Genomic DNA, 13,541 nt, shown 5'->3' on the forward strand with positions numbered 1-13,541 from the left:
TATAACATTGCCTGTGATATATAATATATAACATAAAGCCCCAACCACTTCTAGGTATTCATTAAAAAGAAGCAGCTGTTATTTATTAATATTAATAATAGGCTAGGCCATTCCCCTATCTTCCTATGTTCTTTCCGTGCACTCCTTAGAACTTCTATCCTACCCTGCCACCTGCCAATCTACTGTGACACACCGTACTTAAGCTCTTGAGTCTTGGGTCTGACTCTTTCCACTACCTGGGGATTCCCTTCCCCCTACCCCCTACCCTCTCTCTCTCTCTCTCTCTCTTTTTTTTTTTTTTTTTGAGAACTACCATCCTAGGCCTTTCTCACATGCATTTATTTCTCTACAGCTTCCTCTAGCAAACAGCTCTTGGGAATCCTATCCCCAGGCAGCACCGATTTCTTCACCTGTTTCTCCCCCCTCCCTTTATTCATAACTCTGCAGCACTCATCACATTGTATTCTTTGTTGTCTGTTTTCCCAGCTGGACAGAGCCCACCTTCTCATTGTTGTATCCCCAGCTCTGGCACAGTCCTGGCATATATAGTAAGGCCCTCAATACATTTGTAGAGGTTAACTGAAAAGGAGTTTGTCAGATCAGAGTCTGAGCCAGGTCAGGAAAGGCCTTAAATGCCAGGCTAAGAAGGTGAAACTTTACCCTGGGATTGATGAGGAGCCATGGAAGATCTTCAGTGGGGGTATAACATGATCTTGTAGTCTTCCAGTGTCAGGTGCTCTTGGCAAAACCAGGAGAGGCATTAGGTGCTCAGTTTCTAGCCTGATGTGTGAGGGCCAGGAGTTTGTGACCATATTAACCTCACCCTCAGCTGTTCTTGCTGTCACTTCCCCGTGTTCGCGCTCATTGTATACTACTTGATTTTGAGTTTCTCTGTGCCATGAGTCTGTCTCATCTCCCAGATAATAGAATAAGCCTCCTCCTTTTTGTGTGCACAGTGTGCAGTGTGCCCCCTCCTCCCTGACATGAAGTGAAGCATGTAGTAGGTATCTTATTAAGTGCTTGTTCAATTGAAATTGGCTATAACTCTCTGGGGTGATAGAATTTAGCACAACTAAAAAATAGTACAGCTAATCCCTAGAGTGAATCATCTGCATGGGCCCAGTGGAAATGAAGGGTGAGCCTACCTCACCTAGTTCATATATATGGATTGTTCACCAAAAATTATCTCAGAAATCTCCTGCCATTGGGTTGTGTAGTCAAGAATTGAGATGAAGGGAGAACTAAAAACTGACTAAATTACGACCTTCTGAAGTAGGTGGAATCAAAAGTTACAGAGAATTAACAAATAGAGCATTCTTGAATAGCTGCCGTTAGAAAAATCCACCCTGGCTGGCTCTCAGGCAAGGGCTTCAGTCTTTTCTAGTTGTTCTTGCATCAAGCCCTGGCCTTCACACCAAATCTAGATTTTAGACTAACCCAGAATCAATGAGTAGTACATTCTAGAACATTCTGTATAAAATCATGCCCTTTGAGTCAGTGTGGAAGATGAACTAGAAAATAGAAAAGGTGGGATTACACAAGAGCCATGAACTTCTTAACTTCTTCAACTGTCCAAGCCAAGCAAGCAATACATGCCAGGAAAAAGGAAGTGGGACAGCTACCATGAATTGTTTCTGTTGACAGGAAAACAAGGAAGTGGAATGGTTTCCTCTGTAGGCACACACTTCACAGTCAGGTTCCCTCGTGAGCACCCCCTGGAATGGGAATTGGTGTGGTTTTTTTTTTTTTCATGTGGCTGGTAAGCCGGTGTGGTGGGTACCATAGACCTGGGTGCTGAGAATTTTCAGTGTCTGGTTTGATGAATTTTGATAGATGATGAATTTCGATAGATATATGGTCATGTAATTATCACCCCAAACAATACGTAGAACACTTCTGTCACCCCAGAATCAAATCTCTTATGTCCCTTCATAGTCAGCTGCCCCCAGCCAATCGAGGCAGCCTCTTACTGGATTTCTCTCACTGTAGATGCCTGTTCTAGAATTTCATGTAAATAGACTCATACAGGATATACTCTTGTGTCTGTGCTCATCACTTTGGGCCAGGAGTTTATTGAGTCTCTGCCCCACTGCCAGTTTCTGCCGCCTCCCCATATATACACATGCCTGTGCCTTCATTTCCCCAGGAGCAAATTAGGTTTTTCACCACTGCTAGAAAAGTAGGGTTCCCCAGCCCAGATACTGCATTAATTTGAACATCTTCCGTCCTCTGACATTTCTAAATAAAAAAGGTTTGGAGCATGAAAGGGGCAGCAAATTAAATGCTGTTTCCCCTATTTGTGCTCCTAATGACTCTCTGTTATCCCCTCACTGCCACATGGGCCTCATTGAGATAATAGGATTTGCAAGGAAGGTTTCTGGAAGACCTAAGGCTGTGCATCCCCTCCCCCCCCATCCATTAAGGCAGACCTAAGGTTTCCTCTGTAAATCCTGAATGCATTAGTGGCAACTGGGTTGAGGGTCAAATGTCAAATACTCTGCTGTGAGGGGAGAGGACATCTGTGGCTAATTAGACCACTAATTGGCTAAGCTGGGGACTGGGAAGGGCAGGGTATACTCTCTGAGCTCTGTGCCAATGGGAAGCCAGCTCCCTGTCTGCCTCCAGCTCCCTTAAGAGGGATGAAAGCCAATGGGAAGGTTTGCTTGCAGTGGGGGCAAGGCATCCTACCCCATCTCCTCCAGTTCAGTATAATGCAGGACATGGCTTTAGGAACTGGCCCTGTTTTAATCAGGAGAGTAAGAGTGAGCCAGTGGCTAGATGTCTACCTCTTCTTCTCACTTTAAATTTGATCCTTTACTTTGGAGATGAGTTACATACCCACACAAACTCATCCAGCTTTTTTTCCTACCCCATCCTGACATCTTGAGTGACCCACAATTTGTATAAAGATGTTAAAGGCCTCAGTACCCACATAGGTTGTGTAATGTTTATTCATTGATCCACTTATTGCTACATTTAACAAATATTTATATAGTACCTGCCATAAGCAAATCACCGGGCCAACCCTGAAGGAACCTCCAGAGATCAGTTAGATGACCTTTGCTTAAAAAGATCAGTAATACAGTCTTGCCTCACTTATAGTCTAGCAAGCTTGCGAGGTTTATAAGCATTAACCATGATATGAGGGAGACTGTGTTATGGCCAAAGGATGGATACAAGCACAGGAATTCCAGAATGAAGAAGAACATTTATGGTCTGGAGAATCATGGAAAGCTTCATGGAGTAGGTGCCTTTTGAGCTGGAACTTAGCAGGTGGGAAGAATTTCAATAGGTGGAGATGGGTTAGGAACTTATTTGAAAAGAAGAGCAGAAATAAAGGCAAGGAGGGAATCCATGGACATGTTTTTGGTAAGATGGTGGCATTCACGTTGTGGCATATTGTGTCTCTGAGGCAGGTGGCCTCCTGGCTGAGAATGTTGCTTTTCCCTTGCTTTGCAGATCAATGAGCTGAGCAATGTCCCTGTCCCTGTCATGCTAATGCCGGATGACTTCAAAGCATACAGCAAGATCAAGGTGGACAATCATCTCTTCAATAAGTAAGTGGCCTCCTGAGTGGGCTCAGGTTTTGTGGGTAGTCCTTTCCCTCAAGGCAGAGAACTTCTGAAAACTTGCACATGGCAGTGCCAAGCCAGCACCTGGCAGGGTGTGACAGCGACACCTGGATCTCAGTGCTGACAAACTGGCTGGGAAAATGCATTCATTATGTGCCTCTCCTGTTTGTGTCATTCTGTCATCTCCTGTATCCGCCTACCTCCAGGGTCCCTCAGGGCATGTGGTCCAGGCCTGGGTGATTCATCTGGGGCCAGATTAGGTAGCAGTGAGCTGCTCACGAGCTGTGGTATCTACTGTGAGGCTGACAACAGTGGCCCTATCTTGATCTTCGTCTGTGGCAAGAAGCTGCCAGACATGTTCCTGGCCCAGGATACAGCCAAGCTCTTTTCTCTCCCGATGGTTGTGTGAGCCACAGGCTGAGCATGGTGCCCAAGGGTGCCATCCAAAGTAATTCCTCCCACTTTTGTTCCTCGTGGCTTCTCGGACGGTGTCTGAAGGGCATCTCCAGGTTGGAGCATGCAGGGTGGGGCCTGCTCTAAGCCCTTGGGAGGCCGTACTTTTTCAGCCCATCTTGGGTCATCCGGAGGAGCTCTTGCTGCCCACACCCTTCTTTCTGCGCTTGCATCCTGGCACCACTTTCCATTGTCCCACGGTCCCTGGCATCCCTCCAGCTGGGCTCTGTCACCTCACTGTTGCCAGACTGTTAGCCTAGAGGGGAAGCTTGGTTTGAAAATATCCCTTAGTGGCCTCTGTCTGCCATAGTAATATCAACATCTTATTCTAGAAGCCATCTGTCTTCAGAGCTAAGTGGCTACCTGTATAGAAGAAAGACTCCTGTTTCTGCTCTGCTCTCACACTGCCACCACATTTCACTTCACTGGGTTTTCGGAATCAAGCAATTCTGAAGGATACCAGCAGGTTGTCCTGCCAATTCAGTTCAGTTCTGATACTATCTACCCGAACTTAGCATCAGGTCCCTCAGGTTCAGCCCCACAAAACTGCCCTCCTGCCTTCAGATCCCAGTTAGAAGTCTAGGTTGTCACCTGTGTTAATGACCAACTTGCTGTGGGTCCTACATTCCCATGACTCTCGCCCCCTGGATTCAGTGAGTTTGCTAAAGCGGCTCACAGAATGCGGTAAAACATTTTATTTACTCGATTATGGGTTTATTATAAAGGATACAGCTTAGGAACAACCAGATGGAAGAGATGCATGGGGCAAGGTGTATGAGGAGGGGCACGGAGCTCCCGGACCCTCTCTAGGTACACCACCCTCCCCACACTTAGACATGTTGACCAGCCTAGAGCTCCTGAGCCCTGCCTTCATTGCAAAGCGTGATTGATAAAATCATCAGCAAGTGGCGATTGGCTCGACCCCCCAGCCCTTTACCCCTCCCTGCTGGCTGGTTCCCCTGGCAACCAGCACCCAGCCCTCAAAGTCTTTCCAGAAGTTACCATGCGGCTCTCCAAAAGTCACTTTTTTTTTTCTCTTTTTTTTTTTTTTTTTTTAAATAGGCTCCATTGGATGCCCGGGTGGCTCAGCGGTTGAGCACCTGCCTTTGGCCCAGGGTGTGATTCTGGAGTCCCAGGATCGAGTCCCTCCATCAGTCCCACATGGAGCCTGCTTCTCTCACTACCTATGTCTCTACCTCTCTCTCTCTCTGTGTCTCTCATGAATAAATAAAATCTTAGAAAAAATAATAATAAAGTTGGCTCCACATCCAGTGTAGAGCCCAATGCAGGGCTTGAACTCACAACCTGAGATGAAGACCTGAGCTGAGATGAAGAGGCAGATGCTTAACTGACTGAGCCACCCAAGCACCCCCTCCTCCAAGTCACCTTTTTAACATAAACTCAGATGTGGTTGAAAGTCTGAGAAACAAGCATTACTAGAATGTAACAGGGCTTGTTGAAATGTTGAAAGGGGTTTGTTATGAATAAAAAAAGACATGTTTATTGCTCTTATGACTTCAGAAATTCCAAGGGCTTAGTTGCTCTGTGCCTAAAACAGGAATGAAGGCTAAATATATATTTCTTACTGTATCACAATATTATACCTTCTAAGAAAGGAGAGGCAGTCCTTGGCCCTGAGTCAGGAAAGGAGGTGGGTCTGTCCCAGGGCTCAGGGCTCTGGAAGAAGACGTTGCTCTGTTGCCTATTTCAGGGTCTGTGGCCTCTGGTGAAGTTCTACCACCTTGACATCTTGGCCTAAAGCAGAGTGTCCAATCTCTTCATTTATCTTTCTTTATCCCTTTTGTCCTTTTAGCAACTGTTGATGTGCTAATTATTGGACTACGGTGCAGTTTACTAAAAGAAGGGCACATGAGGTAGAGCAGGCCCCTACCTTCATGAGAAGCCACTGCTGTTTATTTCCTCAAAGTATGTCATCCTGGAGTATAGTCAGGGAGTCGTATTTCTCAAAGGGAGTTCCCAAGAAAGGGGACATTGTAAAGGTGGAGGATTCAGAGAAGGCATCCCTTCAAGGCGATTCTCTCCCCTCCTGGGATTATTGACTAACAGGTGGGCAGGGTGGAGATGGTGCCAGCAGCCCACAGACGAGGCTTCCTGAAAAAATGGGATCCTAGTCAGTTGACTGAGGACCTCTTCAACCCAAAGCACCCTCATCTTCCATCCCAAGGGAAGCCCAGCGTAGGGCTTCCTGGATGTAACCATCTTTAGAACGTGTTGATAGAAGCATCCTCAGAAGAAAGGGTCCCTGGGTCAAGAAAGGCCACTCCTTTTAGTGGCCAGACTGCCATCCACCTCACAGCAGCTGTTCACATGCAGCCACTCACATGTAGCAAGTATAGCTCTTAAGCAGTGGACCTACACTCTGTCACACTTCTCGGCAGGTGAGGGTTTTTCCCCTTTAATGTAAATTTTGTCAAAAGAGACCATACACTCAGAAAAAGTCCACAAATTTTAAGTATACAGCTCAACTAGTTTTTACAAAATGAACACACGGATGTGAAGTTTAAAAGCTTTTACATGCTCAGAATCACCAGGATTGTCTGTTAAAAGTGCAGATTTCCAGACTCATCTCCAGAATTTCTGGGGCCTAGAAACCTACATCCTGAGTGCTGCAGATTGTTCAGATCCCGGTGACCTGTGGACCAAACCCAGAGAAGTTCTGATGTAAGAATTAGATGGACAAGGAGAGGCTCACAAAGACATTTCTCTGCTTTGCCCTAGGGAGAACCTCCCCAGCCGCTTTAAGTTTAAGGAGTACTGCCCCATGGTGTTCCGGAATCTCCGGGAGAGGTTTGGGATTGATGATCAGGATTACCAGGTACTGGCTATGGGCTTTCTTTTCAAAGTCAGAGGGGTCAGAGAGTGGAGTGGGGTCAGGAGGCCACGGGACAATTTGAGGAAAGACTTGTCTACTGTCCTTGTGCTATGCCTTCCTGTGCTGTCCTGTTCCAGCCTGTTGGTCTCTACCTGGGTGCTTGCAGGCTCCTGGAGGGGTCAAAACCCTAGAAGTGCTTCTGAAGCTGCCTGGCAGGCTCACACTCCTCTCGTGGGGGAAAGAGCCGTGGGAGGGACAGGGGCTGCAGAAGCTGCTTCATCTCAGTCTGACATTCCCAGTCTAGGCCCAAGAACCCTTCTCCTCCATAGTTTGGCTTAAGAGAGAGAATTGTTGCCAGTGGGTGATGAGGCCTCTTAAAACAGATAAGACAGAGTAGAAAAGGAAGACTTCCAGGGTAGTGTAACCTTGCCAGGTACACAGGCCGCCTCCTACATGCATCCTGGCCTGCTGCGGGAGTGGGGCAGGCGTGGCTGGCGACTGTTCCTCCTGGGCCTGACAATGCCAGGTCCCAGTATCAGGGATGGTACAGACTGACTCCTACTCAGTGGTTTCTGTTCCTGCTCCACCTCACACCTGCCTCCAACCTTCTGCCCCTGGCAGACAATCTGCCAATAACTGTGGGAGAATTTTCCACTTTACTTTGCTAGCAGTAAGAAATACAGCTGATTTGTGGTTGTCTGGAGAGAAGAAAAGGAGTGCATTTCCTAGTGAAATTTAAAATGGATGTCCAAATCTTTTAAAATACTATAATGCCTCACGGCTGGCCAGCCGGATCCCAGCAAGCCTTTCAGGGAGTAGTTCCTGAGGAGCAGAATGCACTTCAATGAGGCCCCTCCCTGCTCCCCTCCACTCGGAGGACCACCTGCAGAGATGCCATTCCCCAAGAGGAGGGCATGGGGAGGCAGGGGTGGAGATGCCAGGGACAGAATGCTCAAGGCGCCAGGAGGCAGGAGGAGGAGATGCCAGGGACGGAATACTCAAGAACAGCTGTGTCTAAGGTACTGGGAAGAGCTTCCGGCCCCTTCTGTCAGCACCAAACCCTGAGCTAAATCATGACCTGATTGGAGCTGGAGGTTTTCTGAAAACTCTTGCCACTGTTGAAACCCCAGGTTGCTGAGACATCTTTCTTCTGCTGCGGCTCCCTTGGTGCTCTAACCACATCCTTTCCATGTCTGCATTTTTTCTCTGCGAACCTTGTGGGCAAGTGACTGTGCTCACGACTGAGGGAGACGGGGTGTGTGGTGCTCAGGGAGGGGACTCTAACCGTGTAGAGTATCCAAGCACGCAGCCTGGAAACTAGGCAGGGATGGAAGCATGCTTCCCCATGAGGCTGGGCACCTGCACATCTTACCAGAAGTAGGAGAGTGAGGCCCTTGGCTTAGTACCCTACTCAACATTTCTGGGTTGGGGACACCCTATTTTGGAGGTGTCCTTTTTTTTTTTTAAAGATTTTATTTATTTATTCATAGAGACAGAGAGAGGCAGAGACACAGGCAGAGGGAGAAACAGGCATCATACAGAGAGCCTGACGTGGGACTCGATCCAGGGTCTCCAGGATCACGCCCTGGGCTGCAGGCGGCGCTAAACCGCTGCGCCACCAGGGCTGCCCTGGGGGTGTCCTTTTAATTTAGAGAGCGCCTCACTACCTCAGACTTGAGTCTTCCCTTGAAGGTGGCACTCTGGGCAGCCTGGGTGGCTCAGCGGTTGAGCACCTGCCTTCGGCCCAGGGCATGATCCTGGAGACTCGGATCGAGTCCCACATTGGGCTCCCTGCATGGAGCCTGCTTCTCCCTCTGCCTGTGTCTCTGACTCTCTCTGTGTGTGTTTCTCATGAATAAATGATCTTTAAAAAAAGAAGTGGAAAAAAAAAAAAAAGAAGTGGCACTCCCTCTTGCCCCCAGGGTCTTGTGAGGAGGCACTGGGTGAAGGCAGAATGTGGACTCCTAGGTGAGAGCTGATGAGAGGGCTTGGAGAGGAGGCATTTCTGTGAGCAGATCCCTATATGTGTCTGTTTGGGAATAGGGACAGCTGGGGCCTCTCTCTCTGCCTCGCCTTTCAAAGGTCCTCTCCCGGCGTCTGCTTTGTGAACACATCCCTTTGCTTGACTCACACCTCCCCCTCCACCCTCTCTGGAGGCTTCTACTGCTCTCTGATCCTAATGGGAATGGGGCCTCGAGGAGGAGCAGTGTCAGAGCCAGAAAAGCTCCCCAGAACTGCCTCATAGCTCTGCACAGACAAGCAGGAGTTTGAGGTGCTCAGGGAGAGGTGCTGGGCAGAGAGGCCAGGAACACCTGCCTGCTTCGGGAAGGGTTCTCCAGCATGTATGTACAGGGAAGAGGTGGCTGCCCATTGCTGCTCTATGCTGGCCTGCTTAAATGTTTCCTAAGCTTTGTCTTTGTCACCCCAGGAAACTGGGAAAATCATCCTGGACTGCCTCCTTGTGTTCCAGGTCAGGAAGTTCAGGAGTGGAAATGTGAAGTGGCTCACCCAAGGTCAGGTTACCTGTGGGCATCAGGGTTAGGGCCCAGCCTGAGGCAGAGATTTAGTTGACAGGGGAGTTCTCAGGGGTCAGAATGAAAGATGTTTCACAGCCAGCCCTCTGCCCATCCAGTCAGGGATTAGGAGCAGGTGGTCTGGAACAACTTTACCACTCTTCAGGAGGACTTTTGGGAGAGAAGCAAACTTCCCATGAGACCAGGGGTGGGTAAGTTCCTGCCTGTCTCAGCATTGTTGGCCTTAGAGCAATCTGGCCCAAGTAAAGATAAGAGTCCTTGTTCTTCTCCCGAGACCAGCCTGCTTTTGTCTTGGTCCCTCAGAACTCAGTAACGCGCAGCGCCCCTATCAACAGTGACAGCCAGGGCCGGTGTGGCACACGTTTCCTCACCACCTACGACCGACGCTTTGTCATCAAGACTGTGTCAAGTGAGGATGTGGCTGAGATGCACAACATCTTAAAGAAATACCACCAGGTATGGTGAGTCCCGAGCCTGGGCGGTAGAGGATAGGTGGCAAGGGGGAGGAGAGAGCCCCTGGGCAGCTTCCTGGGGAGAGGTCAGTCCCCTCATGGTGGTCCCCGCCTCCCGAGACCCAAGCGCTTGGCCCTGCCTGGCTCTCCCTGGGGCCGTGTGCTGAACCGAAATGCCTGCTTGTGAAAAGGGAAAAAGGAGAAATGAAGGCATGTTACCCACTCAGTCCCCATTGAACAGCTGTTTCTTGTCAGAGTTGGGAAGTTTCCCACTCTGGCACCTGCCACATTTCTTCTAAATGAGGTCCTGTGGGCTTGCAGGGTAGCTTCCTTTCCATCTTGACTCTCCACTCGTCAGGAAGCCGTCCTGGAGAGAACTAGGGGAAAGCTGCCCTCTCCCCGGAGTACCTGGAATGTACTGAATGGGATTGCTGATCTTTGGGGCTCCATTGGAACCCCTGGGACACAGCATGGCTGAGAGCTCCTGGCAGGAGGCCCTTACTCTTTCCCAGACCGCAGCCCCGCCTCCATCTCCCTCATATGCCCCTGGCCTAGCCTGCCTCAGTGACTCTCTGGTGGCAGAAGCCTATTTCAGACAGAAGTCTCAACAGAGTCCCAGTAACATGAAGCCAGAGGCCTCTGCCAAACCTGCTGGGGGTGGGAATGGCGTGGTCTGTTTAAGTCCAAGGAATCCCCTGGGACCTCCTGGGACCCATCTTAAAAACGACTGGTCTGGAGGCCTGGGGAGAGCCCTGTCCATCCCAGTGTCTTCATTGTCCCTCAGCCGCCGACCTTCCTCCCTCTGCTCTAGTTCATCGTGGAGTGTCATGGCAACACCCTTCTGCCGCAGTTTCTGGGCATGTACCGCTTGACCGTGGACGGTGTTGAGACCTACATGGTGGTCACCAGGAATGTGTTCAGCCACCGGCTCACTGTACACCGCAAATATGACCTCAAGGTAAAGGGCTTGGCGTTTCCAGCTCTGGGGCTGCCCTCCACCCCCCGCCCCCAAGGCTTGGAGGGGCCGAGGCTCCACCTTGCACAGAATGGGAAAGCCTCTGGAGCATAGGTTTTGGTACAGAATGGGAACTGGAGTTGATGTGTCTAATTCCTTTGGGTCAGAAGCTGTTTGAAGTCCAGGTGACAATGACAAGAGGTTATTTAATGCACCATGTTTACATCACAGTTGATGTTCTTCAGCTCCCGTCAATAGGACGTGCACACTGAGGGTCACAGTCTGGGGATGGGCGTGCTGACACCCTCACCCTGGCATCTGTGAGGGCACTGTGGCCTAGCAGCACAAACACGTCTCTAGACACAGAAAGGGACATGCTTGTGTCTGTGAGCTGTAGTGCTCCGCTGTTCTGAAAGCTGCCTTCGTGCTTCGTCACCTTACACCTCTGTCTCTCTCCCTGCCACAGCCACAGCGCTGTCTCTTCCATTCCTGCAGGGCCTGTGGTCTGCTCCTCCCCAGTGCCTCTCATGGCCGCCCAGCCTCTGCCCTCCTTGCTCTTTTATTCATCTCTGCCTTTCTCAACCTGATTACTTCTTTCTCGGCTCAGATGTCACTTCCTGCAGGAAGCAAGCCTGGACCGTTGCCCCGCCCCAGCCTAGACCATCCTGTGCGACCTGCTTGCAGAGTGTGGTCCTCCCTTGTACCACCTAGCACCCATGTCATTGATGGATTAATGAATCGTGTAACTACTTCTTAATGCCTGTCTCCTCTGTTGGAAGGAAAGTCCCCTGAGGGCAGGGACTATGTCTTAGTACAGTCCTGTTTGCTGAGCGCAGGCCTTGTGTCTACTCAGTTCTGACAGTGGTCTGTGAAAGAGGATGTTGAACAAATTGCTGCCTCCTGGCCCCTCTAGGATTCTAACCAGCCTCCTTCCGTTCACCTGCTGCCTTTCCCCAAAGACGGGTGCATGTTTCCCTGCTCAACGGACTTTGCCTCAGCTGGACCTCTCCTGATGGCTCTTATCCTTTCAGGGCTCTACTGTTGCCAGAGAAGCAAGCGACAAGGAGAAGGTATGCTGGAACCTCTACCGATCAAGTGTGGAATGGGTCGCTTGGAATCAGAAACACGTTCTGTCGGCCATCCTGTCCCTTCCTCCACCACAGCCCCTGGCCTGGTTCCCAGACATGCAGTCTGTCAGTGCTGTGTCACTAGGCACCCACCTACCCTCATCTCTGGCCTAGGCCTTGCTCTCCAACCTTGCTGGGTTGTCCACAGTCCCACAGGGCTGGTGATTTCTGTCTCATAGTCCAGCTTGACTCGTGGAGTGGCTGCCTGAGCCCCGAGGTGGTCCAGGCTCATTGTGTGACATATGCCACATATTTGCCATCCCTGCCTACTTGAGGCCTGAGACTATAGCCTCCTGTGCTGAACCTATTGATTTGACAAGTTGCCATCCCGTGCTCTAAGGACCCTTCCCCTTTTTGTACCATCACCTCTTGGGGTGAGTGTATTAGGTCACCCAGCCTAACAGTGCTGTTGCTCTCCCAGGCCAAGGACTTGCCAACATTCAAAGACAATGACTTCCTCAATGAAGGGCAGAAGCTGCATGTGGGAGAGGAGAGTAAAAAGAACTTCCTGGAAAAACTGAAACGGGACGTAGAGGTACTTAGTAACCCTTATTTTCACCTTGGTTGAGGAGGCCCCCCTCTTGTCCTCAGAGCAGGAGCCTCTTTAACCTTAAGAAAAATTGAATTCATGGGGCACCTGGCAGGCTCAGTTGGAGGAGCATGTGACTCTTGATCTTGGGGTTGTGAATTCAAGCCCTACATTGGTTGTAGAGATTACTTAAAAATAAAATCTTAAAAGAAAATTTTAATTCACAACGTTTCACATTCTTGGAAAGGAAGGCTGGTGATTTGAATGGTATAGGTGCAGATGAGTATCCCATCAGGGGGACACATTTATGCCAGTAGAATCTTTGTAGCACAAGTTGGAATGCTTTCCTTTATCTTTTCGCTAATCTGTTCCAACACCTTTTTCTAAAGCCCCTAACCTTCCTTTCTGGAGGTATCCCCATAGTGGAAGAGGGGTCGGCCATCAGAGCAATGGGAAGCCAGCTGTTAAGATCCACAACCAGGCCATTCTGTGGCTCGGATTCTTCATTACCCAGCAGCCTTCTTTTAGAATAGGACTTCCTGCGGAGAAGTTCTTCTGGGGAGGACAAGTGCTAAATAGTGAATTTGTCACCTGAACCACTTGATAACTGAGCATCTCCTATTTTAATAAATTGGGAACCTGTTCGTTGAAACCAAATCCTACACACTGTTAGAAGTGTTTTATTATTTTTTTTATTAGGGTAAAAGATGCATAAAGTTTACTATCTTAACCATTTGGAAGTGTACAGTGCAGTGGCATTAAGTACATCCACACTGTTGTACAACCATCACCAACATCCATCTCCAGAATTTTTCATCTTTTCAAACTGAAACTCTGTCCCCATTCAACACTAATTCCCCATTCCTCTTCTCCCTAGCCTCTGACAGCCACCATGCTACTTTGTGTCCCTATGAATCTGACTATTCTAAATACTTTTTATATAAGTGGAATCATACAGTATTTGTCTTCTGTGTCAGGCTTTTTTCACTTGTCAAAATGTCTTTGAGGTTCATGCATGTTTAGCATATGTCAGAATGGCCTTCCCTTGTAAGGCTGAATAATATTCCATTGTACATTTACACTCCA

The 13,541-nt window shown here is 49.1% G+C and overlaps 1 protein-coding gene across 1 annotated transcript in view; it reads left to right on the forward strand.

Moving 5' to 3' along the window:
• The window catches only part of PIP4K2B (phosphatidylinositol-5-phosphate 4-kinase type 2 beta), a 28,472-nt gene that overhangs the window by 7,420 nt on the left and 7,511 nt on the right, over positions 1-13,541 (forward strand). Inside the window, exons 2-7 of the mRNA XM_055326251.1 lie at positions 3,460-3,557; positions 6,765-6,861; positions 9,696-9,848; positions 10,656-10,802; positions 11,831-11,869; positions 12,348-12,461. Of these exons, the coding sequence (XP_055182226.1) occupies positions 3,460-3,557; positions 6,765-6,861; positions 9,696-9,848; positions 10,656-10,802; positions 11,831-11,869; positions 12,348-12,461 (648 nt within the window). The remainder of the gene's footprint in view (positions 1-3,459; positions 3,558-6,764; positions 6,862-9,695; positions 9,849-10,655; positions 10,803-11,830; positions 11,870-12,347; positions 12,462-13,541) is intronic.

This window comes from Nyctereutes procyonoides, unplaced genomic scaffold, assembly GCF_905146905.1.
Source record: "Nyctereutes procyonoides isolate TBG_1078 unplaced genomic scaffold, NYPRO_anot_genome, whole genome shotgun sequence".
NCBI lineage: Eukaryota > Metazoa > Chordata > Mammalia > Carnivora > Canidae > Nyctereutes > Nyctereutes procyonoides.